The sequence below is a fragment of the Phycomyces blakesleeanus genome (genome assembly GCF_001638985.1).
Source record: "Phycomyces blakesleeanus NRRL 1555(-) unplaced genomic scaffold PHYBLscaffold_24, whole genome shotgun sequence".
NCBI lineage: Eukaryota > Fungi > Mucoromycota > Mucoromycetes > Mucorales > Phycomycetaceae > Phycomyces > Phycomyces blakesleeanus.
In genome coordinates this window covers 694,334-720,984 of record NW_017265157.1, presented here as the reverse complement: position 1 = coordinate 720,984, position 26,651 = coordinate 694,334, and the positions used below count along the sequence as shown (strand labels likewise).

The 26,651-nt window shown below is 36.8% G+C and overlaps 11 protein-coding genes and 2 non-coding genes across 13 annotated transcripts; 8 read left to right on the top strand and 5 right to left on the bottom strand.

Annotated features, from left to right (window-relative positions):
- Positions 1-3,252: 3,252 nt before the first annotated feature.
- PHYBLDRAFT_63348 (hypothetical protein) lies at positions 3,253-3,896 on the top strand (the record flags this gene model as incomplete). Its single annotated transcript, XM_018441109.1, has 4 exons — positions 3,253-3,342; positions 3,486-3,583; positions 3,627-3,684; positions 3,792-3,896. 4 exons carry the CDS (start codon positions 3,253-3,255, stop codon positions 3,894-3,896), a joined length of 351 nt encoding a protein of 116 aa, XP_018286787.1.
- Positions 3,897-3,996: 100 nt separating this feature from the next.
- On the bottom strand, positions 3,997-8,898 carry PHYBLDRAFT_173162 (hypothetical protein; the record flags this gene model as incomplete). Its single annotated transcript, XM_018436956.1, has 3 exons — positions 3,997-4,173; positions 6,721-7,503; positions 7,531-8,898. 3 exons carry the CDS (start codon positions 8,896-8,898, stop codon positions 3,997-3,999), a joined length of 2,328 nt encoding a protein of 775 aa, XP_018286786.1.
- Positions 8,899-9,407: 509 nt separating this feature from the next.
- On the top strand, positions 9,408-9,627 carry PHYBLDRAFT_150336 (hypothetical protein; the record flags this gene model as incomplete). Its single annotated transcript, XM_018432457.1, has 2 exons — positions 9,408-9,539; positions 9,604-9,627. The coding sequence occupies 2 exons, from the start codon at positions 9,408-9,410 to the stop codon at positions 9,625-9,627; spliced, it is 156 nt and encodes a 51-aa protein (XP_018286785.1).
- A 709-nt stretch (positions 9,628-10,336) lies between these two features.
- Positions 10,337-11,135, bottom strand: PHYBLDRAFT_150335 (hypothetical protein; the record flags this gene model as incomplete). Its single annotated transcript, XM_018432456.1, has 4 exons — positions 10,337-10,429; positions 10,489-10,700; positions 10,786-10,850; positions 10,948-11,135. 4 exons carry the CDS (start codon positions 11,133-11,135, stop codon positions 10,337-10,339), a joined length of 558 nt encoding a protein of 185 aa, XP_018286784.1.
- A 70-nt stretch (positions 11,136-11,205) lies between these two features.
- Positions 11,206-11,277, top strand: PHYBLDRAFT_t213. Its single transcript has one exon. It is a non-coding gene; the product is annotated as a tRNA-Pro (tRNA).
- A 2,903-nt stretch (positions 11,278-14,180) lies between these two features.
- On the bottom strand, positions 14,181-14,479 carry PHYBLDRAFT_150334 (hypothetical protein; the record flags this gene model as incomplete). Its single annotated transcript, XM_018432455.1, has 2 exons — positions 14,181-14,344; positions 14,407-14,479. 2 exons carry the CDS (start codon positions 14,477-14,479, stop codon positions 14,181-14,183), a joined length of 237 nt encoding a protein of 78 aa, XP_018286783.1.
- On the bottom strand, positions 14,275-14,345 carry PHYBLDRAFT_t211. The gene has a single exon. It is a non-coding gene; the product is annotated as a tRNA-Gly (tRNA).
- Positions 14,480-15,043: 564 nt separating the features above from the next.
- Positions 15,044-16,018, top strand: PHYBLDRAFT_63350 (hypothetical protein; the record flags this gene model as incomplete). The annotated part of the gene is made up of 4 exons (XM_018441110.1): positions 15,044-15,191; positions 15,330-15,376; positions 15,413-15,443; positions 15,846-16,018. The coding sequence occupies 4 exons, from the start codon at positions 15,044-15,046 to the stop codon at positions 16,016-16,018; spliced, it is 399 nt and encodes a 132-aa protein (XP_018286782.1).
- Positions 16,019-16,846: 828 nt separating this feature from the next.
- On the top strand, positions 16,847-17,698 carry PHYBLDRAFT_117149 (hypothetical protein; the record flags this gene model as incomplete). Its single annotated transcript, XM_018428566.1, has 1 exon — positions 16,847-17,698. One exon carries the CDS (start codon positions 16,847-16,849, stop codon positions 17,696-17,698), a length of 852 nt encoding a protein of 283 aa, XP_018286781.1.
- A 476-nt stretch (positions 17,699-18,174) lies between these two features.
- PHYBLDRAFT_173160 (hypothetical protein) lies at positions 18,175-18,700 on the top strand (the record flags this gene model as incomplete). Its single annotated transcript, XM_018436955.1, has 2 exons — positions 18,175-18,476; positions 18,643-18,700. The coding sequence occupies 2 exons, from the start codon at positions 18,175-18,177 to the stop codon at positions 18,698-18,700; spliced, it is 360 nt and encodes a 119-aa protein (XP_018286780.1).
- Positions 18,701-18,900: 200 nt separating this feature from the next.
- PHYBLDRAFT_173159 (hypothetical protein) lies at positions 18,901-20,211 on the bottom strand (the record flags this gene model as incomplete). The annotated part of the gene is made up of 4 exons (XM_018436954.1): positions 18,901-19,071; positions 19,144-19,335; positions 19,424-19,729; positions 19,786-20,211. The coding sequence occupies 4 exons, from the start codon at positions 20,209-20,211 to the stop codon at positions 18,901-18,903; spliced, it is 1,095 nt and encodes a 364-aa protein (XP_018286779.1).
- A 1,875-nt stretch (positions 20,212-22,086) lies between these two features.
- On the top strand, positions 22,087-25,362 carry PHYBLDRAFT_173158 (hypothetical protein; the record flags this gene model as incomplete). The annotated part of the gene is made up of 3 exons (XM_018436953.1): positions 22,087-22,514; positions 23,896-24,200; positions 24,377-25,362. 3 exons carry the CDS (start codon positions 22,087-22,089, stop codon positions 25,360-25,362), a joined length of 1,719 nt encoding a protein of 572 aa, XP_018286778.1.
- Positions 25,363-26,128: 766 nt separating this feature from the next.
- PHYBLDRAFT_150330 (hypothetical protein) lies at positions 26,129-26,589 on the top strand (the record flags this gene model as incomplete). The annotated part of the gene is made up of 3 exons (XM_018432454.1): positions 26,129-26,176; positions 26,250-26,330; positions 26,377-26,589. 3 exons carry the CDS (start codon positions 26,129-26,131, stop codon positions 26,587-26,589), a joined length of 342 nt encoding a protein of 113 aa, XP_018286777.1.
- Between the last annotated feature and the right edge of the window lie 62 nt (positions 26,590-26,651).

The window sequence follows — 26,651 nt, the reverse complement described above, 5'->3', positions numbered from 1 at the left end:
TCATATTGCTTAGGTGCCAATTTTCACCCAAAATGATAACAAAAATCTCTGGTAGTGTATCAATACGCAATTTTATATCGATAAAGCACTCTGAGAGCACCTTCAGAAGCTCTGAGTCTATTTTGAAACTTTAGCTTAATAAATTAAAATACAAATAAAATAATATATCTCCAACATATAAGTATCATTCTTAAATATATGTCAAGCTTTTTACAGTGGTTGAGAAATTCACTATGGTTAAAAACTCATTTGTTATTTGATCATTCTATATTTACATTCAGTAAATAATCAAAAATTATTTAAAGGATTGATATTGTATGCTTTTCCAATATATATGTATGTGAATCTTTGGAAAGCATCACATATGACCATGATGTTCAATGAAATGTTTCCCTTGGAATCTCAGTACAATTCTGGATTGTTGACTGCTCTGTAAATATTGATTAAGTTGCCATTTATAATGTCAGTACAATCTGACATCTTCTTTTTTCTAGATTCAGTAAACTCTCCATCTGGGTACTCAAAATCATAAGAAGCTTGCTGAACTTCTTCAGCGATCCTAGGGAGACAACATTTTCAGGATGGGAGATGACGTTTTGACTTTACTGGACTAATTGATTGTGACTATCTGTCTGGGGCCGGATGTCTTTTCTCTAATCCTTCAGAGCAAAACAGTGTGCCCTGAAATTCTTAATTTAATATTTGATTATAAAACCTTCTTTTCTATTATTTACTCATCTTATAAGAACTTACGAATCAAATGTATTAGAGAATAATGTTTTTCTCAGAGATATCAAAGATATTACTTTGCTTATTGCAGATTAGCAATTAGAAATTATGATGTTAATAAGTACTTTTTAGAATTTACTTTAATATGAACCCTATCAATAAAAAATCCATTTTTTTAATGGAAAAGAACATTTTCCTGTCCAACAACCTCTCCCCATCCCACCAGTTAATGATTATAATGACATGCAGCTGGCAATTGCAAAGATACAAGAATATGCCCTCACCAACAACTTCGTACTTGTCATCAAAGATGATAAACCAACTCGAGTTTACTTGAAGTGTTCTAAGGATGGTCACTATAAAAACACCCAAAAGATTGACAATAATGACCGTAAGAAAATTCCTTCTAGTGGAATGATTGGGTGCCTGTATCTTCTTAAGATATACTACAAGAAGGCAGTCAAAGAATACTTTTCTTGAAGGTCACTCATGAGATAGAAACCTTCCACAATCATCCTCTTGACAATGAATGTATGGAGTCTATTTTGAAGGGCAGACTCTCAAGAGTTACAACAGAAGATTCTATTATGATAACAAAGCTTATTGAGACAAATAACAAGACTCGTGAGATTCAAAAAGCAATCAATGATGAAGCATACCCTGGCCATAAGTTATAAGTTAAAGACATTGATAACATAAAGACAGCATATGCTCATATTTCTGCTTCTACTCTTCAGGATAATGGAACAAAGCTCATCAAAGCTATGGAGTCGAAGGGCTATCAAGTTTGCTATGAGACTAATAAGAGTGGGTGCCTCAAGAGAATCCTGTTTAGCCACACCAAAATATTGGAAAGAGCCCAGAAACTCTTCGAAGTTATAGTGGTGAATGCAATATACTTGACAAACAACTTGGGAATATCTCTTATTTGCATTGAGAGTGTTCACAATCTTGGAGAGGAAACCTTAAAATCTTTTCTAATTGCATTTGCCTGGGTCTCCAATGAGCAAACTGGTTCTTATGTTTGGTTTTTGGAACAAATCAAGGCACTTGTTTTTGATAACAAGCAATCAACCACTCTGTTTGTAACAGACAAGTGTTCTGCTTTGATGAATGCACTTGGCACTGTTTTCCCAGAAAACAAGAAGCTTTTGTGCTACTGGTATATGCTGAACAGTGTGGAGAAAGCTTTCTCTGGGAAAATGAAGTCCATAGCCGAGAAAGAAGAGCTTATGGATCATATAAGCCGCATTATTCATAGTAGAACTAAGGTGGAGTTCAACTTGGCTCTCCTAAAGTTTAACGATGCTTGTGCTGGGCTAGAAGTAGATGATGGCAAGGCCAGAGCACCGGCATCAACCTACTTTTCCAAAAGGTGGTTGAATTGCAAGGATAAGTGGGCAGGGTATATCACTAGCAAGCTTATACATTTTGGGTGTACTATCACTCAGCAAGTAGAAAGTGCTCATCAAGCTTTTAAGAGAGGTATCTCTGCCATTTCTTTTCTGGGGTTGGCCTTTGAGAGTGTAGCCAAATACATTGAAAGGCTAGAGATGGATTTCCGAGCAACAAGAATAAGAGAAGTGAACACGATTGATGCTCTTGTGGGACGAAACCAACGTCTCTCAAATCTCTTCATGAAGGTGTCAAAGCGAGCATTGCTTGTACTTGACCAGGAGCTCCGTTTACCAGAAGATGATGAGAAGTGCTATTGCATGAACAAAGTTCAATATAGTCTACCTTGTCACCATACCCTACCAGTAGAAAGGGATCTTCAAATCTCTGATTTACCAGATAGATGGGTTATTGATGCTAGAAAGGAAGACAAGGTGTTGTGGTGGTTGAAGTTGAAGAAGTTTTTAAGAGGAAGAATTGAAGATTTGAAATTAGGAACGAAGATTCGTGAGAACTTGTGTAGGTTTTGTTTATTGAGAAAGATTTTGTATCAAAGTTTGACCAGGTTCCTACACTGAACTACTACTGCTATTTATATTGTTTTGGATTGGGAAAATTATATGACTGGGGTCAGGTAATCGATCCTATCTGAGCCTTAATCAGAGCAACGTGATCTTGGGATAATTAATGTATGATTAATTATATAAATGTGTGTAGTCCCAATGAAGTATTAACATCGAAAGTAAATGTGTTTATGAGTTATAATTATGCTTATAATAATCCACTGATGTATCCCATATTATGGTGATATCATCATATGAAATATAATCACTATCATGCATGCTAAACCTGTGTGTTAAATAATAAAGTAATCGGTAGACACCTTTGACTGGAATAGCTGAGGCCTTATATTATTTCCTTCAGACTTATTCTCAATTACAGCAGTAGTCAATACTCATTTACAACACAAGGCATGGAATCAGCCAAATATGCAAGTTCCTGTCATTGAAAAACCCAAAGAGTAGATGAGTAAAATCATTAAGCTTGAAGCTTTATTCCGCTCTTGCAAAGGCAGCCAGCAAGTTGCTGATCTTTTAAAAAAAGTGAAAAAAGCTGTAAATGACTTTGATGGCAAAAATAGTCATTCTCCTATCAAACTGCAAGCGCCTGAGAACATCAAGTATCCAGGAAGATGCAAAGGCAGCTGTGGTATTTCAGGTACGAAACAATAGAAAAATAAAATATTTGAGAATAGAGACATATAGAAATACTTTGAGACTGTATATTCTTTTTTTTATTCATAAATAAAAAGTGTCCCTTTTTATAAGAAAACACAATCTGCTCTTGTCATTACGTCTTAGTTTCTTAAGGCTTTCTTCCTTTACTATATTTGGTTATTAGAGTGTATTTACTGCTTAACTAGTGTTGGTGTTACAATTATGACATCAAGTCATAAATCGTACTTCTTTAGCTCTTAGCTATTCTTTTCTCTTTTATACTAGAGCTTTAGGACTTCCTACTAAATTAGCTCCATATCGATCTGACACAGTTTACCCGGCAGTATGATATAATTATCTTAACAATCTTTAAGATATTATCTACAGTACTAACTGTAATAATTATTGGGCTGATTACTTAATCATTTATATATATTTTATACTGACAAGATGATAGCTACTACGCTATCCCAATATGAATATGTTCTTATATGTGATAAATCCAACATCCGAGTGTCTGGATCACCACATTATCCCCACCCAGGTATTAACTAAATACCGTTCAAGTACTCTATGCAATTCTTCTGATCAGCTTGTTCTTTTTTTTTTTTTTTTTTTTTTAAACGAGTACTGTGGTGCTCAAATAACTCTTTATTTAGATCTTACTGCGTTTCTTCTTTTGATAAGCTGTCTTTGCATAATTCTTCCTTTTAGTACCTGAATTTTCTTTAGGTGCGGAATATGCAACTTTCATATCCTTTAATAATTTCTTATTGGCCTTATTGATGTCTTTGATACCTTCTGGAGCTTCACCAATTCTTTGCCAGTATTCCTTTATGAACTTAGGATCGGTAAAATGATCCTCTGGCTCCCAGGTATCGTGAGACTCATCATAATCCAACCATTTGCATCTATACAAATAATTGTTCTTGTCATCTTTTATGTGCCCAATAATTGCTTCGACTTCAAAAAAGTCATTCTTTTGCTCTAATACCTTGTTAGAAACTTTTTTCAATAAAGAAGGAGGATAATTCCTTGGTTCTAAAAATCCCTTTTCATTTTTCAATACATAAGTATTGGCAGCAGTCTTTCTAACAACAGTGTAGAATCCCTTATACTTCGGATCTAATTTATTCTGTTTTTCTGTCACCAAAATCATTACCGTGGTTCCTGGAACCAGATCTATCATTTTGTGACTTCCATCAAAGCGTTCCTTTTGCTTTTCTGTGACATGCTTTACGTGTTCAAACACAGCAGGGTAGACTATCTCAGTCATTCTTTTAATTTTTTCTTGCAACTCTTTCTGAATCTGTTCAGCAGTTGCACTATCCTTTTCTTTACTAAAATCGACAAAGTCATTTGGATTCCTTCCAAACATTAACGAGAATGGCGTACTCTTAGTCCTAGCATTATACTTGTTATTCAAAAACAACTGCGCAGATGGCACCTTCTGATCCCAATCAGCGACATTACCAACTATTTGTTTTTTAATGGTGTTCACTGCCGACTGGACAGCTCTTTCACTTGCACCATTAGCTCTAGGATGGTACTGCGAAATCAATGCATGTTCAAAACCAACATTCTCTTTTATACATGTCATCAGCGAGTTCACAAACTCCTGTCCACAATCACTCTGCAACTTTCTCATCGGACCCCATGTACTAATGACGTCCAGTACTTGTAACGCAATCGTAGCTGCCCTTTTATCAGGTATGGCACGCAATACATAAAATTTGCTTGTGATGTCTATCATCACTAACAAGTACTCATTTCCTCTAGTCGACGTTGTAAATGGCCCAGCCAGATCTATTCCCCAACTGTCACCAGGAAGTGTTGCAGTCACAGGTCTTAAAGGATTGTAACCTTTTCTTGTGATATTATGATGTTGACACTGTATACACGATTGTATAAGATCATTTGCTTGACTCTTCAAGCTGGTCCAATAGATACCTTTTCTCTTTAAGGCATGTAGTATAGCTTCTACACCAAAATGACCTTTCAAATGTTCTTCAACTAATAACTTATTTCTTTCATTTTCTGTGGGAGGAGTAAAGTACTCACCACTCAAGATGTCTGGTAGCGGTTCCATAGTGACAGCACTATTTCTCATGATGGATCTAACCACACTATCCCCACCCAGTTCATTTGATAATGTTTCAGTCTCTTCAGATAAATGTGACAACATATCAGAAAGCACATTCGAAACACCAGGCAAATGAACGATCTTAAAGTCATACTGTAAAATCATGTCCATCCATGCAATCATCATCAGATTCGCAACACGTTGGGTGTGAAGATATGTCAATGCCTTGTGATCCGTGTACAAGGTAAAGTGAGAACCATAGACATACTTGTGAAAACGCTTGAGTGCAAATACTAACGCTAGTAATTCTCTTTTGGTCGCAGAATACTTTCTTTCACTTTGGGATAAGCTCTTAGCCACGAAAGAAATATATTTTTTCTTGCCATCCTTGACTTGATACAACACTGCACCAATACCAGTAAGAGATGCATCACAGCTGATACTAAAAGTAGAGTTCATATCTGGGTACGACAACACCAGATCACTCAAAAGTGCTTTTTTCAAGTAATTAAATGCAGTTTGATGCTTATCTGTCCATAAATGGGTAATCGACTTTTCATTTCTCAATGAATCTAGTGGCGACATAATGGAAGATACATTCGGAATCAATGTTCTAAAATAGTTGATCAACCCACAATAACTTTGGATATCTTTACCCGTCTTTGGTTGAGGAAATTCAAGAACATTAACAAGTTTTCTGCGGTCCATTGTAATTCCTTCAGGTGAAATATGAAAACCAAGCAAATAAATTTCTTTCTGAAAGAAATGACATTTTTTCGGATTCAACTTCAAATTGACCCTTGTTAATCTCTCAATCACTTGCTTCAAGTGTTCCTTGTGTTCCTCAAACGTTTTGCTTGCGCAAACAATGTCATCCACAAAAAACCGTACAAAAGATAGTCCTTCCAAAGCTATACTCATAGTTCTTTGAAATTGTGAACTGACATGCTTTATACCAAACACTGTACCAATAGGTTTGTACTGTACACCACGCCATGTGAAACTAAGTTTGTGTGTGTCCTTTGGGTTCAACCTCAAAGAATTAAACGCAGATTTCAAATCCAGAGTGGAATAAATATTCGCACCCTTTAAATCTTCAAACAATTCACCGATCAATGGCAAAGGCATACAATCAATTGACTTCAATAGGCAATTAATTAATCTGGGATCATGGCAAACACGATATCCAGTAATTTCTCCTTTACCGTTTGTCTTCTTGACAACAGTCAAAGGCGTATTCCATTGTGTGTTTGCAGACGCTCTTTCAATTATACCATTGTCCAGCCATTCTTTCACCTGTTCATCCACTACACCTTGCATCTTGTAAGGAATGGGATAAGGGCTTCTGAACGCCGTAGCATTTTCTGGAGTGTCCAAACATACAACACTTTCAGGTATAGTACAAACCGAACTCTTAGGAATATCTTGATTGTCTTTAATGAACGGTCGAATATAATCCATAGCATCCTCAAACTGTTTGGGACCTACAGCCGGATTATTTTCCTTCCGTTCATTTTCTCTCTCAATGGATTCAAGAAGATCACTCTTATTGTTGAAGCATCTATTGGCTTCTCTACGTTCCTCACTTGAATCAGCATCATTATATGATAAAGGTAAACCATAAATACCAATACCAAGAGAAGACATATAATCAGTACCAATACTGAAATCATGCTCATGACTATTAGTTAAATTCATCACTTCAAACTCGCATTGAATAGTCTTACTATTGCAAGTTACACTGATCACACAAGTACCGATTCTTTTAATCTGGGTATTGCTATCAGCCAAATGAATAAAATACTTATGAACATTGTTTTTGTTCAACAAATCTTTATTAATGTGATTGATGTAACTAATGGCTATTCCATTCTTCAAGCAAAAATTCTTGTCCACCGAACTGAACGTGGCCCCACAGTCCAACAAGGAGATGGTTCTAATAGAATTATTTGCCAAAATAGGAAAGGTACTATTAGTGCTCATGTTCTTAAAATCTCTTTTAATAACCATGTCTTTAAGATTGTACTTACAATCTAATGCCATCTTGGCCAGAGCACTAGTGTTGTCTTGGTACTCTGACTAAGACAACGAGGGACTCCCCTCAACCACAGTGGAAGCTCTTGCTGGTCTACCAGCAGAGGAGCAGACTGCCATCCTTGACACCTTTGTCAAGTACTTCTCCCGTTCCGGACAGGAGTGTCCCTTAACCCAGGGAGCCTTGCATGAGAAACAGATGCCATCTTTCATCGCCTTCTTGAAGTCCCATGCCTTCTTGGGAGACTGAGAACCACACTCGCAAGAGAAAGACCTTTTCTTTCCCTTGTGGGAACCAGCAGAGAGAGAGGACGCACCATTGTGAGCAGCAAACGAACTCCAGGAGGACGCGGCAGTACCATTGGCAGGATTATGTAACAAAGCAGTGGAGTCACTTGTTGACACACTCACCAACGAGATGATGTCCTCAATCTTTGAGGGCATCTTGGTGCCATAGTTGGCTGACAAAGGAATGAGACAAGCTTCCTGGACTTCCGGACGCAGATTCCACCAGAAGCAGAGAACCAATTGAACACCATCGTCCAACGAGGCCTGGCGGCAGAACTTTTGGAATTTGGCACCAAAAGAACGAGCAGATTCTCCTTTGCCTTGTTTCATGCACCAGACACGACCCATGTTCAGGAACTTACGGAACGGCGTGTCATAGTGATCTAGAAGAATACTTTCGGCCTTCTTCCAGTTGTAGGCCTTGCCTTTGAGCTTGTCCTCAAACCAAGAACGTTCTTCCTTGTTCAAACAAGTGGGCAACAGACGTTCCCAGCAGGAATCCAAGGACAGAGAGTGTGCTTCCAGGACTGTGGTAAACTCCTGGCAGAAGTCATACACCGAATCGAACACATCGCGGTTGGCCTTCACCAGAGGACCCTCAGAACGAAGCTGGAGAAAAGGTAGGTTACTGGGAACCAGAGTGCTTCTTTTGTCATGAGGCTTAGACGCAGGAGCAGTGAAAGCCTTGAGGTCCTTGAGGATTTGCTCAGCCTCAGCAAACAGTACTTGTGCTTCCTTGGCACCCTTGGAAGCAGACTTGGCAGCAGTAGAGGTGGGATCCCTCTTGGAAACACCCAAGTAGTGGCCTAGAGCGGCATAGTAGTTGCCCTTCTTAGTGTTGAGGTCCTCCTCAGCAGAAGCCAGCAACATTTCCACGGTGGCCACAAGGTTGTTGCTAACTCTGACTCCAGAGTTACCCAAATAGATGCGAGGAGAATTGGCACCCTCATAACCAGAACGGCCAGCATCGGAACCTGAAGAACCTTCTTCAGAATCAAAGGCACTGTCCTCAGAACACAAGGGAGTCATCATGGTATCACCATCGTGGTCGGCAGAACCAGCAGCAGAAGGAGGAGGAATGACACCAGAGTTGACACGGGCGGTTTCTTCACCAGAAATGATAGTAGAGTTGACAGCGGATTGTTGAGACATTTTGAGAATTCAAAGTAAAAAATGTGGTATTTCAGGTACGAAACAATAGAAAAATAAAATATTTGAGAATAGAGACGTATAGAAATACTTTGAGACTGTATATTCTTTTTTTTATTCATAAATAAAAAGTGTCCCTTTTTATAAGAAAACACAATCTGCTCTTGTCATTAAGTCTTAGTTTCTTAAGGCTTTATTCCTTTACTATATTTGGTTATTAGAGTGTATTTACTGCTTAACTAGTGTCGGTGTTACAATTATGACATCAAGTCATAAATCGTACTTCTTTAGCTCTTAGCTATTCTTTTCTCTTTTATACTAGAGCTTTAGGACTTCCTACTAAATTAGCTCCATATCGATCTGACACAGTTTACCTGGCAGTATGATATAATTATTTTAACAATCTTTAAGATATTATCTACAGTACTAACTGTAATAATTATTGGGCTGATTACTTAATCATTTATATATATTTTATACTGACAAGATGATAGCTACTATGCTATCCCAATATGAATATGCTCTTATATGTGATAAATCCAACATCTGAGTGTCTGGATCACCACAGCAGCAGCCATCCTAAATACTTGCCAAAGGACTTTGGTTGCCCAATGTGGAGAGAGACAAGTATCTTGGCTGGAACTGTAAGTTTCGTGATTTACTTATATTAAACATAGGACAAAACTAATTATCTTAATGGAATTATAGGCCGGGATTAAGGCAATGTACTAACAAAATATTACAAAGATAGTTGAAAAGAGTTTATCTGGCCTTAAGGTCACAAGAAAACAAAACAAAAATATTAAAAAATCAAAAAAGAGTCTCTTGACTCAGGTAAGATGAGTTTTTAATTTAAAATTTAATTGAGTTTATGAGAAGAACTCTTGTCTTATATATACACAACTTTCTTAGTCAATGCTACCAAAAACAAAACAAAACAAATTGAAAAGGGGCTGTTGTAAATGAGTATTGACTACTGCTGTAATTGAGAATAAGTCTGAAGGAAATAATATAAGGTCTCAGCTATTTCAGTCAAAGGTGTCTACCAATTACTTTATTATTTAATACACAGGTTTAGCATGCATGATAGTGATTACATTTCATATGATGATATCACCATAATATGGGATACATCAGTGGATTATTATAAGCATAATTATAACTCATAAACACATTTACTTTCGATGTTAATACTTCATTGGGACTACACATATTTATATAATTAATCATACATTAATTATCCCAAGATCATGTTGCTCTGATTAAGGCTCAGATAGGATCAATTACCTGACCCCAGTCATATAATTTTCCCAATCCAAAACAATATAAATAGCAGTAGTAGTTCAGTGTAGGAACCTGATCAAACTTTGATACAAAATCTTTTCTCAATAAACAAAACCTACACAAGTTCTCACAAATCTTCATTCCTAATCTCAAATCTTCAATTCTTTCTCTTAAAAACTTTTTCAACTTCAACTACCACAACACCAAGCTTCTGCTTTAAAACTTTTGGGACTGTGGCTGCAATAGTTAACTTGGCATTATCAGCATATGTTTGTTTGGACATACTGTTTATTTTAGTATCATCATTACTATTGTTGTTTTTGTTTTTTTGTTGTTGTTATTGTTGTTGTTGTTCTTATTGTTGTTGTTGTTGTTGCTGCTGTTGGTGATGTTCTTTGGTGCATGTTTGGATGCCATCAAGGATGTAGGGCCCACGGTGTCTTTGTCTATAAGAGCCTGGAGCATAGACTTTAAAGTCTTGTTAGATTTCTTAACTTTGTCAAAGATTTCTTTCAAAAGAGCTAAAGAGGATCTTAGCTCAGTAATTATTGCGTCTTTGGCTGATAGTGTGATGCATCATTTATGGTCTTCATCATAGTCAATCACAAAGGAAGATGTCCTCTTTGTAGCAAAGTTTGTACAGATCGAATTCATCACTAATTGATCCAGTACTGTAAGATCAAAAATTTACTGATTTTTGGCAGTTGGAGGGTAGTCAGATATAGCAATGAGTATAATTGAAGATTCAATTATTGTTTGAGCTCCAACTGAGGGGAAGGTATCCAGATAGCAAAAGAATTTGTCAAGGTCTTTTTGAACAAGGTTTTCTTGAGCCTTGAAGAGGATAACTCTTGAACCAAAGGTGCTGGAGACTTCAAACTAGGCTTATCTGAAAGCTGGGAAAGAGATGCACAAGATGGTGTATAGATAGACAATGGGGTACTTCTTGGTGACATGATGCGAGGAATTGTTGTTTTGTAATATTTGGATGCAATTTAATTTTAAACAAGTCTAGCGCAAAGAAAAGGCTTCTTGGTTTAGTGGTATAATTCTCGCTTAGGGTGCGAGAGGTCCCGGGTTCGATTCCCGGAGAAGCCCATTGATTCGTGTTACCTAATTTTTCTGTTGTTGGATTTTGTCATGTGTCGGACATTATTTTGATGAATCCGAGAAATCGGGATAATTGACCGCAGCAGTTCTGTATGTCAAAGATACCTCATAGACAACGAACCGCAGTAATGTCTTGTAAAGATTAACCACAGTAACATCTTCTGAGCATCAACCACAGTAAAAGGACTTCTCTTGTAATTAAATATAGTATAATAGTTTACTGCAGATAATGCACAGTATTAGTTTAGAAAACTATATAAGACAATTCAATTCCTATCAATAAAAAGCACCTTTTATCCTCTCTTCGATTTTACATATACTCTCCGATCCCCAGTGGGTTTGACCTTTTGACTTTGCTATAGTAAAAGGAAGACCACCCCAGATCAGGAATGACAGGATGACAATTACACAGAATTCTCTTTTGAGAACGATGACCGAAGTGATTTCCTTTTGCTCACAAAAGAATTACAAAGCACATAGCTTAACAAAAGTAGAATAGAAACCAAAACAGACATTTATAATGGCTGAGTAGATTCAGAAAAGATATAAAAGAGGACATTATTTCATTCAATAAAAGTTATCTATCTTTCTATCCTCTTTTTATTCCTTTATCTTCGTTTACAATTCCCAGTGGGTTTGATCAATTTTGGCTGTGTTATAGCATTGGAAGAACAATCCAGATCGAAAACGATATTTTGATGAATTCATAAAATCTTGTTATTCCTGATCTAGGCTATCTTCCAATTCACTGTAAATGTAGCCAAATTGGTCAAGCTTTAATAACACAAGAGTAAGCAAATAAGAGAGAGGATAAAAGATAATTTTTATTATTTTGATTTGGATTATCTTATATACTTTTTGAAATGATTATTCATCTTTGACTACACTCAAGTAGTGTCTAGTAATATTACAAATTATTATAAGTTGATTATGTAGTATTTCAGGTATGAAACAATAGAAAAATAAAATATTTGATAATAGAGACATATAGAAATACTTTGAGACTGTATATCAGTTGTCTTTATTTATAAATAAAAAGTGTCCCTTTTTATAAGAAAACACAATCTGCTCTTGTCATTACGTCTTAGTTTCTTAAGGCTTTCTTCCTTTACTATATTTGGCTATTAGAGTGTATTTACTGCTTAACTAGTGTCGGTGTTATGATTATTACATCAAGTCATAAATCATACTTCTTTAGCTCTTAGCTATTCTTTTCTCTTTTATACTAGAGCTTTAGGACTTCCTACTAAATTAGCTCCATATCGATCTGACACAGTTTACCCAGCAGTATGATATAATTATCTTAACAATCTTTAAGATATTATCTACAGTACTAACTGTAATAATTATTGGGCTGATTACTTAATTGCTTATATATATTTTCTACTGTTAAGATGATAGCTACTACATTATCCCAATATGAATATTGTTGTAAATGAGTATTGACTACTGCTGTAATTGAGAATAAGTCTGAAGGAAATAATATAAGGCCTCAGCTATTCCAGTCTGTTGTAAATGAGTATTGACTACTGCTGTAATTGAGAATAAGTCTGAAGGAAATAATATAAGGCCTCAGCTATTCCAGTCAAAGGTGTCTACCAATTACTTTATTATTTAACACACAGGTTTAGCATGCATGATAGTGATTATATTTCATATGATGATATCACCATAATATGGGATACATCAGTGGATTATTATAAGCATAATTATAACTCATAAACACATTTACTTTCGATGTTAATACTTCATTGGGACTACACACATTTATATAATTAATCATACATTAATTATCCCAAGATCACGTTGCTCTGATTAAGGCTCAGATAGGATCGATTACCTGACCCCAGTCATATAATTTTCCCAATCCAAAACAATATAAATAGCAGTAGTAGTTCAGTGTAGGAACCTGGTCAAACTTTGATACAAAATCTTTCTCAATAAACAAAACCTACACAAGTTCTCACGAATCTTCGTTCCTAATTTCAAATCTTCAATTCTTCCTCTTAAAAACTTCTTCAACTTCAACCACCATAACAAATATGCTCTTATATGTGTTAAATCCAACATCCAAGTGTCTGGATCACCACATCAGTTTGTATAAATAGTCAAGAAATATAATTAATAAAAAGCATCTTTATTCTTATCTAAAAAACTATTCTTAAAACTTGACAATTCCCAGTGATATTGATTCTGCAACTTAGTTACAAGTGTGATATACACCACAATTGAGTGAAGAACAGATCTCACAACCAAACACTAGTTCCTTCTTGTTAATGAACCTGGCAAGTTAACAATCTCTGGAACTGTTACACACCAGGCACCTGTACACTACACACTCATACAGTGTAAACTAATCATTACACAACAGGGATTTGAATTACAAGGATTTGAATAGTAGCAGATATAAACAATATTATCTTGTCTCTTTAAAAAATAACATTTTCACAGTATCTACTTTTTTCATTATTGAGATAATAACCCATAAACAATCCCAAATACCTTAACAAGTGTCAGAAAAGAAATACTAGATCGAGAATTTGTCAGACATTATTTTGATGAATCCGAGAAATTGGGATAATTGACCGCAACAGTTCTGTGTGTCAAAGATACCTCATAGATAACGAACTGCAGTAATGTCTTGTAAAGATTAACTACAGTAACATCTTCTGAGCATCAACCGCAGTAAAAGGACTTCTCTTGTAATTAAATAGAGTATAATAGTTTACTGCAGATAATGCGCAGTATTAGTTTAGAAAACTATATAAGACAATTCAATTCCTATCAATAAAAAGTACCTTTTATCCTCTCTTCGATTTTACATATACTCTCTGATCCCCAGTGGGGTTGACCTTTTGACTTTGCTATAGTAAAAGGAAGACCATCCCAGATCAGGAACGACAAATTGACAAAAAGTCAACCATTACTGGTTGCTTGTAAATCCCGATTGGCTGACAAGAATTCGGGCACCCCAAAAAGGTAAAATGCGCGGACCGGGAATCGAACCCGGGCCCTTCGCGTGGCAGGCGAAGATTATACCACTTAACCATCCGCGCTATGAGAATTATTATATGTAATATTAACATGTGTGGCAATAGTTTGTTTCTGGTGATGGACACTGGACGGTGGGTTCCTTTGGTGGTTTGGTCTGGCAGTGAGCCATGACGGGTGGTACCAGACTCGTGGACATTGACGTCGGTGGTAAGTCGACCAAGTGATGTGTCTCGAGGGACAGAAGTGATTCCCCCAGGTTCCTTGGGAAATCTTGTTCCCGATACCCCTTATACCCAAACTACTAATTTCATTCCATTCTTTAAATAATTACACTACAAAAATTATATGATTTCTCCTTGAGAAACTTTGGTTGAATCAAAGGGAAATTTTGATAATATTTCAACTCTACAGGGTTTTTTACTTTTGACGGCAAAAATTTAATTGGGCCAATTCAATTAGATATAGCATATGTTATGCCTTCTGACATTTATTTTGACCAGTATTTTGCACTGCAAAAACAGATCAATTTTGCATATATAAAGTATACCTAAGTTCTGATAGACAGAATAGATAAAATTGTAGTTTAACTCACTTTTGTGAATAAAGTATTTGAATAGTATTTTAAGCTACTCTATTGGCTACTGGCAGCTATGTAGCATTAGAATGCAATATCAAACTCAAATAAAATAAAAGTGTGTTTTCTTTAAAGTCTCTTTCTTTACTATTAAATACTATTGTAAACCTTTCTTTTCATTTTAAAATGGCTCCTATTTGCAAACCAACTATTAGAAAAGAGTGTCAATGCTCTATCTGTAAAAGCAAGAGACTAGGATTCAATCATGTATCTGTTAAAACATTTAAATGTCATCAAGAAAAAGATAATCATGATATTACACATGTTCAAACGCGTACGGTTAATACATTTGCTTTACTTTACTATATTTTATTTTATTTTATTTTATTTTATTTTATTTTATTTTTTATTATTTTATATAATAATAATAATAATAATAATAATACTAACACTAATAATAATAAATGTGTAGCCCATGAAGACATATGTGATACAATTAGTAGTACTGTTTCTGAGCCTGTAAATCAAGAGAAAGATAGTTTTGAATTTGAATAGGAAGATATTGAAATGAATTCTGAACTTAGAAGTAAGAAAACTTATTTTATTACATTGATTTATTTGGATCTAACATTCCGCTTTTGCAGACCTAAATGACACAAATGATATTTTAGATATACGGACAAGAAACCAACCTTTCTCTGAAACGGATTGTGTGTTTGGTTCTGAAGATAATGTCTAGTATACAAGTGACACTTATGAAGAAGAAGAAGAATATGAAGATTAATTCGATGTTGAGATAGACAATGATGAAGGTAGGTACACAGCTTTAGATAATATTATATTCTAGAAAATAGAGAGTTAATCAACATTCTTTAAAAAAACCAAATTAAAGATTCTTCATTGGAATCAATCTCGGAATTGAATTTAATTCACTGATTCATTGTTATTTTGGTTACTCTTTTTGTCTCACTATATGTCATAAATGAAGGAGCTGTAATTCTGATTGTCATAATCAACAAGATCCTGCAGTTTTTGTTTGACCCATTCCGCCTTCCTGTGAGTGTTGCTGGCCTCAAACATTTGGTCAGATTTGAAGCATTGATAAGTGGTGTCAATGTTGTGGTGGTTGAAGTTGAAGAAGTTTTTAAGAGGAAGAATTGAAGATTTGAAATTAGGAACAAAGATTCGTGAGAACTTGTGTAGGTTTTGTTTATTGAGAAAGATTTTGTATCAAAGTTTGACCAGGTTCCTACACTGAACTACTACTGCTATTTATATTGTTTTGGATTGGGAAAATTATATGACTGGGGTCAGATAATCGATCCTATCTGAGCCTTAATCAGAGCAACTTGATCTTGGGATAATTAATGTATGATTAATTATATAAATGTATGTAGTCCCAATGAAGTATTAACATCAAAAGTAAATGTGTTTATGAGTTATAATTATGCTTATAATAATCCACTGATGTATCCCATATTATGGTGATATCATCATATGAAATATAATCACTATCATGCATGCTAAACCTGTGTGTTAAATAATAAAGTAATTGGTAGACACCTTTGACTGGAATAGCTGAGGCCTTATATTATTTCCTTCAGACTTATTCTCAATTACAGCAGTAGTCAATACTCATTTACAACAGTCAAGAAGTATGTTGCATGTAGCGAATGCCATGCCATATATGATAATGAAGCCGCCCCTTTGTGTTGTGCATCACCCAATTTTGGTAAAACCTCCTTGTGTGGCAACAGCTTGTTTAAGTCTGGTCCCGGGTCAAAAGCACCCAAAAAGACATATGTATTCCACTCTGTCAAGAAAGCCCTAAAGACGTTTTTTCAATGCCCGGATTTTGAAAACAAGATCAACTCACAGAACTGCGGCCCAAAAATAGATAGCACTTTGTTTGACATGTACAATGGTGCGATGTAGAATGAGATAGTAGACGTAGATGGTATACCTTCTGTTGATACCGAGCAATCACTCATGCTCACGCTGAACATTGACTGGTTTCAGCCATTCAATGGTGTTACCTACTCCTGTGGTGCCATATATCTTGCAATCAATAATCTTCCATGCAGTGAGCGGTTCAAGAAGGAGAACGTGATTCTTGTTGGGTTAATGCCAGAGCCTAAAGAAGCGAGCACTTCTGACATAAATAACTATCTGAAACTGCTTGTGAATGAGTTGATGGAGCTGTACAAAGGTATTAAAATTAAGACTCACCAATGTCCAAATATTACTTCTATCCAAGCAGCCCTTCTCATGGTTGCCTGTGATATACCTGCTGCAAAGAAAGTATGTAGGTTCACATCCAATACAAGTACAAATGCATGCCACAAGTGTAAGCATCAATTTTCAAGGTTGGCTGGAACAAGTTCCGTTGATTATTCTGGATTTGATTTCTCAAAGTGTCTCCTTCGCACTAAGAATGACAATCATAAGAATGCAGAGATCTGGAGAAATGCAACCAAACCAACTGAGAGACAGTGTCTTGAAGTTACACATGGTGTTCGCTGGTCCAAACTGCATCGTCTTCAGTACTTTGACATTGTCTGCTGCACGATCATTGATCCCATACACAATCTTTTCTTAGGCACTGCCAGAAGAATGCTGGAGAGATGGGTTGCAAATGGATTAATCAACAATAAAAAACTCATTGCCATGCAAAAGGCTGTTGAGAAGGTAGTGTTGCCGCCCAATTACATGTCACTTGGTACAAAGATTGCCAAGGGATTTCCCTATATGAAGGCTGATGAGTGGAAGTCTTGGTGCATTGTGTACTCTCCTGTGGTTCTAAGGATGTGTTGCCATTGCCAGAGTTCAAGAACTGGATAGAGTTTGTTAACGCATGCAGATACTTCACCAAGCCTAGTGTTTCTGAAGAAGACATTGAGAAAGGACACAAATGCTTAGAAGAATTCTGTAAAGGATGTGAGACATTGTATGACCTGGACCTTCTCTCTCCCAACATGCACTTGCATCTGCACTTATGCCAAACAATGATTGACTTTGAGCCCGTCTATGGCTATTGGCTTTTCAGCTTTGAAAGATACAATAGTGTCCTGAAAAATATCCAAACCAATCAAAGAAATAAGTTCGAATTGACATTTATGAGACAGTTCATTGAAGAGTCATGGAAGGGAAATTTTGTTTGTCAACTTCTGAAACCTATGCATGCACTTGCATGTTTTGAAATTTTTGATGAGTTCACCACCACCAACAACAACAACAACACCAATACCAACACCAACACATTCCTCTCTCACTCTTTCTCAATTTCCAAATATCTTGAAGCTTTATAGAATCTTTCAATGACAATTCGTGGAAACGAGCCCCTGCCACCATCCGCCTTGCCATTGAAAACAAGACCATTATCATTTATGCCAAAACATGAATATGATTGTCTTGTAGGATACTATCAAGCTATGTACAAGAATCCACAGATCTCAGGTTGCAAAGATGTAATTGATGACTCACCTTTTGTCAATGACTGGATCAAAATGGTGAAGTCCATTGATCTTCTTGGGCAAAGCTACAAAGGGTGCATTGGCACGAATGGCCGCGGATCATACATACAAGCATATTTCACTGAACGAACTGGGTTGGAACATGCGTATGTTGGAGAGATTCAGTACATTTTTGTTCACAATTTTAGGCCAACTGTTTCTTCTCTAACATACAGAAATCCCCATAGTAGTCAGCATGTATTTGCGTTTGTCAAATGGTTCAAATCTACTTCGGACAAAATAAGAGAATTAGAAGGAGTTAAATTGTTACAGGATGAATTCTACAAGCAAGATTTTCAAAGCATCCTGCCAGTACATCAGATTCTCCTAACAGCTGCAATAGTAGATTACAAAACTACAAAAAACATCAACAAAAAACTTGTGATTCCTTTACCAAAAAAAATTACTATTAATTCTCATACACACACTTACTTATATATTTATCCTCTATTATTATTATTTCCTTTAATCAATTCAATTTCAATTATTACTATTTGGCCCTACAACAGAACATAGTAAAAAAGAAAATGTTTATTCATTGTTGATTGCCCAACGAGACAATGACTGGGACAGGGTGGCAGGAACAGAGCAAGGCAACAATGTTGCTGGATATCTGTTCATTCTTGGCTTTGTTCCCACGCCTGCATTTGACACGTGATGGGTATGATCAATGTTGTCAACCATTGTCAACAATCTGTTGAACTGTATTTATTTTTATTAGTTCTTTATTTTTCTTGTTATAAAACTTATTTATTTATTCTAAATATTATTTACCTCTTCACTTCTCCAAGTGGGGCAAGCTACATGCAAACACCGTTGTGGAAGATTGTCCACAATCTCAATATCCGACTCACCATCAGACATGGCATCCTTCTGAAAGAGTTTGAGATAGGCCTTCTCAACAGGGTTTCCAGTCTTATATCCCATTGCAGCATCAATGGCTACCCAGTTGTCCATGTATGTCAACTTGTGTCAGATAGACATCTGGTTATATAGATTGTAGCTTGAGAAAATAGTAATATACAAATTAATTTTTTATATAGTATATACAAACCTGAAGAGTACGACTGTTAGCTCTCCCCTTGCTGTTTTTCTTGGCCTTCTGCTCAGGAGACTCGTGAAAAGTATGATGACTGTGCTTATATCTGTTCTTTATTTTATCACTTATCACCCGTGGGTGAGTACCAGCTAGACGAGTCTGGGTGCTAATGTAGCTCTTCAAGTAGTTGATAACAGCTACATTATTGCGGTGGTTAATCTTCTTGTTCAAGTTCCACTTCTTCTTACTCTCGTTCTCGGCAACAAGAGCAGGGTTGTCAGACTCAAACTTCCAGTCCCACAACTTTTCCGCAAAAATTTCCTAAATACAGATTGTTTAATAAGTTGTTAATACTAACATATATTAATATTAATTACCAAGATAATGACAGAAACCTTGGCATCACTGAGGGAGGTCTGGGGGACATAGGATAGCATCAGAGACGGTCCTAGACTAGCCATATGAGTCTGATCGTTGGCATAGGCAGTTGCAAAGTCTGCAAATACCATATGTGTCTTTCCAGACGTGTCAACAACAACGCCCATCCTGTTTTTAAAGGCTGTCATGTTGCTATTGACAGCAGCAATGTCATCCTTGACACCGTTGATACTGTTGTTTACTTTGTTAAACATTTCAACAATTTCCGCATATTGCTGATCTTGGATAGTTGCGGATGAGAAACTGGGGGCAATTTCTCGAGGTCTAACACGGCCAGCCAAAACACGGTTTGCAGAGGTAGATATACTTTCAGATGCTTTTCCTTTTCCTTTACGGTCTGTTTTTCTGCTGCTATTGAAAGGCATTTTTTTTATTGTATTTTTATTAAAGTTTTATAGATTAATAAATTATTAAAATAAAATAAATGTATGGGTTGAAATATATTTATTTTTGTTTAATCAAAGATATACATACAAAATAAGTTAATATAAAGTAGATTTATGAAATAGCTGAGAAAAGAAAGGGATTATATATTATTTTCTATAAAATCTTTTATAACCTTGAACAACTTCTTTAATATTCAATATAGAGCTTAGTGTTACAATATAATTTCGGACTATTCATTTTATTACTATTGTATTTTACTAGAGTCAATTCTCATCTAAACTGCCTTCTGTTTGAAAGCCCACTTTTTCTTCTTCTTTTTCTTTATTTTCTTCTTATTTCTTTTTTTCCTGTTTCTTTTCTGCTTTATTTACTTTTATTCTGGTTGATGTATTTGAGTTCACACCCTGGTAAGCAATTTGTTTTTATTATTCTATTGTTATATTTATTCTTAATGTCTTTTCTTTTATTATTATTGTGGTTGCTGATAGTATTACAAGTCTTTGCCATGTTGATTAATAGACAAGAACAAAAAGGTAAAAAGTGATTATCGTGTATGTGCTTCTTTATTAATTATTTTCTTTTTCTCTTCTCAGCTCATTAGCTCCTCAGCTCATTAGATCCTCAGCTCATCATAAAGACATACCAACAGCAGAAATTTATCTGATAAGTCTGAATAATGTATTTATTTATTTTATTCTTATATCTAATTTTGTTTATTTTCTATCTCTGTTAGTACTGCTAACATTTCTATGTACCTGATTGAATGGCTTGTCTTTGAAAACTGGTTTTCTTTGGTAAGTAATAAAGCCAAACTTTATTCCATGATCTTTACTAATGCGTTTTATTAAACCTTTCAGAACAACAGTCAATGTGCACTATGCCTAATTCTGACGAAAGTACTGGTAAGTAACCATACTATTTAAATTAAAGAAAAATAAATATTTATATAATCTAATATAATTGAATAATTTTTTAGTCTTCTCTTACTAGTGAAATACCATAAACACGTGTTAATTTTTAGGATTCTATCGTATTGGAAGTATTTATATATTATAATATATGAAAGGGTTTGTTATTATATTACTTATGTAGTAGCCTATATATTAGATTAGACTATATATTGTCAAGCCGTACATATTATAAGCAAGAAGCTTTTTTTTTAAATAAAAACAATTTTTCCAAAACAATCCCTATAAAAATATTTAAAATGAAGTGCAAGAAGTATTGTAGTAGTATGGCATATGTGAATCCTATAGTTTAGCCATGCATAATTGTCCAATAAAAGTGTTTAGATTCGGAAGACAGTATACATAAATCCTGTTTCTTCTGTTAAATAATCCAATAGAATATCATTATTTCAGTAGACAGTTTTTTTGGTAAAGTAATCCAATAGAATTCTACTATTTCAGTAGACAGTTTTCTATTAAAAATAGATTTTTTATTGGAATCTCTGTTTCAAATCAAGTTTAATTTAATGTAACATCCAAAAAAAAAGATGCCATAATTTGATTATTCTCTCTGCGATTAAATAGTTTAAAAGAACCTTACATCTCTATATGGATCATTATAAGTTTAGAAGTTACATGAACAACTTACAGATAACATAACATATTGCGAACGGAATCTATAAATGCCAAATTCCAGAATTTAATTATTCTGTCACTCAGAATTTCCCATACTATCGCATATATGTAGAAATCTAATTCCCCAGTGTATTATTGCCTACTCATCCTTCACGCTTCATCCTGCTGGGAGATTTTAATCACTCCTATGACACTCGTTCACTCCGGCCCCGACTTGCACCTCATACATGGCTCCAATTCCTCTCTGACCACCTCTTTGACTGCGTCACTATGCCTGATTCTACCCCTATGCCTACCTTCCATTGTGGCACAACGTCCTCTACCTTGGACTATATATTCTCTTCTTCCGATATGTTTTCCCACTGCATTTCGTCTTCTATGGATTATATTCATCCGCAATGGTCAGACCATTTCCTAGTTTCTGCATCTTTTCTCTTTGATTCAGGCACTGTCTTGGGGAAAGGCCTATGGCGTGCCAACCCACGTCTGTCCTACAACCAGCATTTCTGTCTCCAGCTTGACTCTCACATTCATTCCCTCGTCAACTCTCTACCAACATCTCTATCTGTTCAAGAACAGTGGGATAGTCTCAAAACCAATGTCATCTATTTTATCCACTCTTATTGCCATCACCCTTGCCGCAACCTCACTACAATAGAAGCCCAGTTGCAGAGCAAGCGCGCACATCTGATACAAAAGTACTAACTCAACCCCTCCATTAACTTCCAGCTTCCTTTTGTGGAACGACAGATTCAGAACATACAACACGAAAAGGTAGAAACACAGGCATTGCATGCTGGAAAACACTGGCGGGAACAGGGTGAGACCTCTGCCAGTTACTTGAAACATATAATTGAAACACAACAAGTCCGTAAGACAATCTCTGGCCTATGCCACCCCTTCACCAATGTCCTTTCAACACAGCCTTCTATCATAACCAATTCTGCGGCTGCATTTTATGAAGATTTGTATTCCCCAAATGACATTGAGCAAACTGCTGTAGACGACCTTCTACGTAATTTTCTGACTCATATTGTTCTCTCTGACGCTCTTGTAAACAGACTCACTTCCTCCTTTTCCATCGTAGACGTACGAAAAGGTGCACAGTGGTCTCCTTCCGCCAGCAGTCTCGGCCCCGATGGGATACCCTATGAAATCCTTTGTCTCCTGTTTGACCATCCTGCGTGTGCTCATATCTTGGAAAAGCTTTACAATGACGCTCTCACCACTGGAGTTTTTCCTGCCTCTTGGCAATCTACTTGTCTCTCCTTGCTACCGAAGAAAGGAGACCTTACATCTTTGAAGAACTGGCGACCTATTGCCTTGATTAACACTGATGCAAAGGTCTTTACTCGACTACTCAATGCCCGTATGATTCCTGCTGCCAGCTCAATTGTGTCTCAATATCAAACCGGGTTTGTGAGGGGAAGGTTCATTGCTGACAATGGCATGCTCGTCAAGACCATTATGGAACAGGCCCGGCTCACTCAATCTACCAGTATTGGCTTGCTCTTGGATCAAGAAAAGGCTTACGATTGTGTACACCCCTTGTACCTGTGACAAGTCCTGCACCATTTCTGTTTCCCTTCCTCTCTCGTCAATTGTATTTGCAACCTATTCTTCTCTACTCAAATACGAGTCAATGTGAATGGTCATATCTCCCGAGAACTTGTTCAGCACCGCAGTCTCCAACAGGGCAATCCTCTGTCCGCTGTTCTCTTCAATCTCGCCTTTGAGCCTCTTCTACGCCGCCTCCAACATGACCCTGAATTTTCTGGGTTTCTCCCACCTATCTTGCCAATCCTTCCAGCCCCCCCCTCCAGTCAAATGTCTTGCATATGCAGACAATGTCATTGTTTTCCTCTCCACACCCAAATGTTTCACATGCCTCCACACACATCTTGCCACTTACTCTTGGGCCTCCAATGCCAAGATCAACATGGCCAAGACGGAGGCCATATTGCTTTTGGGACAACCACTTCCTCAATAGATCACGTTCCTACAGGCCCACCAAATAACATCCTGGCACGACCGTTCCTGTCCTGACTCCCTCCACTACCTTGGCTTCCCTCTTGTCAGTTCAATTGCCCAACGCGATGCCTTTTGTTCCTCATTGTTAACAACCATACAATCTTCCTGTGCCATACACCTCACTCAATCCTTATCGATCTGGGGGCATGCCACCGTTCTCAATACTCTCATTCTCTTCCATCTCTGGCATGCCCTACGTGTGATCTCTGTTCCTGTGTCATTTCTCGATAAAGTGAAGTTGGCCATGGGTCAGTTCTTGCAGCACCAAATGTTTTCTCCCATTAAGCTGTCCACTCTTTGTCTCCCTCTTCGTTCTGGCGGCCTTGGAGTATTAGATCCTTCTATACAACAAGGTGCTCTTCAGCTGTATTGGTTACGTCCTCTCTGTCTCTCTCCTCACTCCACCTCTGGCTTAGTTCCTCCTTGGCTGTCCTTTCTCTTACGTTATCATACATCTGGCACCAACCCCCAATTGATACTTCTCTTCCATGATCTTCACTCCCCCCCCCCAATCTGACTGGCCTTGCAGGTTGCTTCTGCAACATATTCTCTGCTATTGATAGGCTCCTGCACGACTTTTTCTCCCTTGCCCCCAACATTGCTATGTGTTTGGCACTTCCCCTCCACTCAGTATGCCTACCAGCCACAAGCACTACCTCCTTCCCTCCCTCCTGGCAACACCTCCGCGTTGAAGATGCCTTTCTTGTTGACCCTTCTTTTGACATTCTCTGCCGTCGAGCACTGGCTGATTTCCCATGCAACCTGTTCATATTGCGCAAGTTTTTCAAGAGAGTTGACTCTTGCAACATCTTGCTACAACCTTTCCTTGTTCGCGCTTTCCTCCCTTCTCATATCCTTCAGCTCAATGACCCTTCCATTCCTTCCCGTTCAGGTTCATCAATCAATGCTAGCCCTTTTGTTTGCGGCCTTTTACCTGGAATACTGTGGTCCAAGCTGAAACCTCATATGTATCGTTCTCTTTGTTCCTCTTCTGTTTCTTCTCCCCTGTCATCTACACTGTCCAGCTCACAATGGCAAATCTTTTGGAACCTTCCTATACACCACCATGTCTGCAACATCTGGTACCGAGGTCTGCACCACAAATTGTCATCCCGCTCCCTGTTGCATCGCATACTTCCTGGCCCCTTCCCCACCAACTCTTGCCCCATTTGTGAAGTCTCTACAGACACACCTGATCATTTCCTCTTCTTCTCCCCCCTCAAAATTGACGTTTGGTCTACATTCTGGCAAGATGTTTTTGGATCTCATCCTACTCTTCCTATACTTCATGATGCATTTTACAACCTGTCTTTCCCCTATATCCGCCCCTCTGATATTCATGCCGCCTCTCTCTTTAGCTGTGCCCTTCTGGCGATCTGGCAACATCATTGGTCTACGGTATTCGACAATACACCTTTTGTATCTTCCACCATCCTTTCTACCGCTTCCCGCTTGGTTGCTATATTTAAGGCTAAAAAATCTCTTGATGACCTTGCCTGTTCTCTTGCTACTTAGCTCTACCTTTAGTTTTCCTTCTTACATATACACCTCAAAAAAAATCAAAAACCCAAAAACAAATTTTGTGACGTGCGTCCTTTTTTTTAGCTAGTGATCCTCACAATAAAAACCTGAGCTCTAATTGCTCCCTACAAAAAAAATTACATAATTTCCTTGTATAAGGGAAGGTATATCTTTTAGTATCATTACTAGTTGTTGGTAACTCAATGTACGTATTTATTGAGTGTCTGTACTTTTAATTTAAATCTATGATTATATTGGATACAACACTTAGATAGAAAACTGGCTAATACTGGGACTGAGTATCAATTACAATCCAGTCCTGACAAACAGACATCACGTGATATACTCATATCATTATCTTAAATACATATGCAATGTGTATATAAACTCACATAGCAAATAGCAATAAAAGATCATTCTTTTTTATCAATAAACAAAGTCTCACCGTACTTCTCATCTGCACTTTGTTTCTTTTCTTTTCTTTTCAAGATATAACAGAGATGAACAGTATAAATAAGTAAACTTTTAACTTTGAAGGGAATATCTGAATCTTGTACATATTATCGATGATGGTAATCGTGTGCCAAATTGAAATAAACAGTAGAGTGAATAAAGTTTAAGATCAAATGTCACATCATATAGCAATTGAGTTTATATGATTTTAACCAAAGTTTTCAATTTTTGTATAAGTTATGTTTGCTTTTGATTGATTGTCAAATACAGTCACAATCAAAAACGTTTCAATCTCTGAGCCCAAAAAATGCTTGAGAGAAATCATGGCATGTATTCAATATGCAACTGCTCTTCAGTAATAAAAGCTAAAGCATTCAAACTTCAAATAAAAGATTATATATATGTTTATTATTGGAATATAAAAAAAGACAAATATTTCGTATGGTCTCCTTTGGTCTCAATTACAGCCTGGCATCGATGCTGCATGCTTCTGGTCAAAGTTGATGAAAGTTCGAAACCTATCCTTCGTCACTCTCATTGCATTAAAACCTTAAGATCTTCAATGTTGTTAATACTGGCCCTCTCGTCACTCATGCACCTCTCGAGAGCCCACCAGAGATGCTCAATGGGGTTGAAATCCAGGCTTTGAGCAGGCCAGTAGTCAAAACCTCGGATCTCATGGATATCTTTCCACCACCTCTAGTACGACCCAGTATGACAGCTGGCGTTGCCCTCTTGGAACACGAAACTCCTGTTCTGTTCCCGTGAAAGATTTTGGAATCAAGGGAGGAAGTTCTGAGCCAAAGTGTTTATGTATTGGTCTTAGTTTA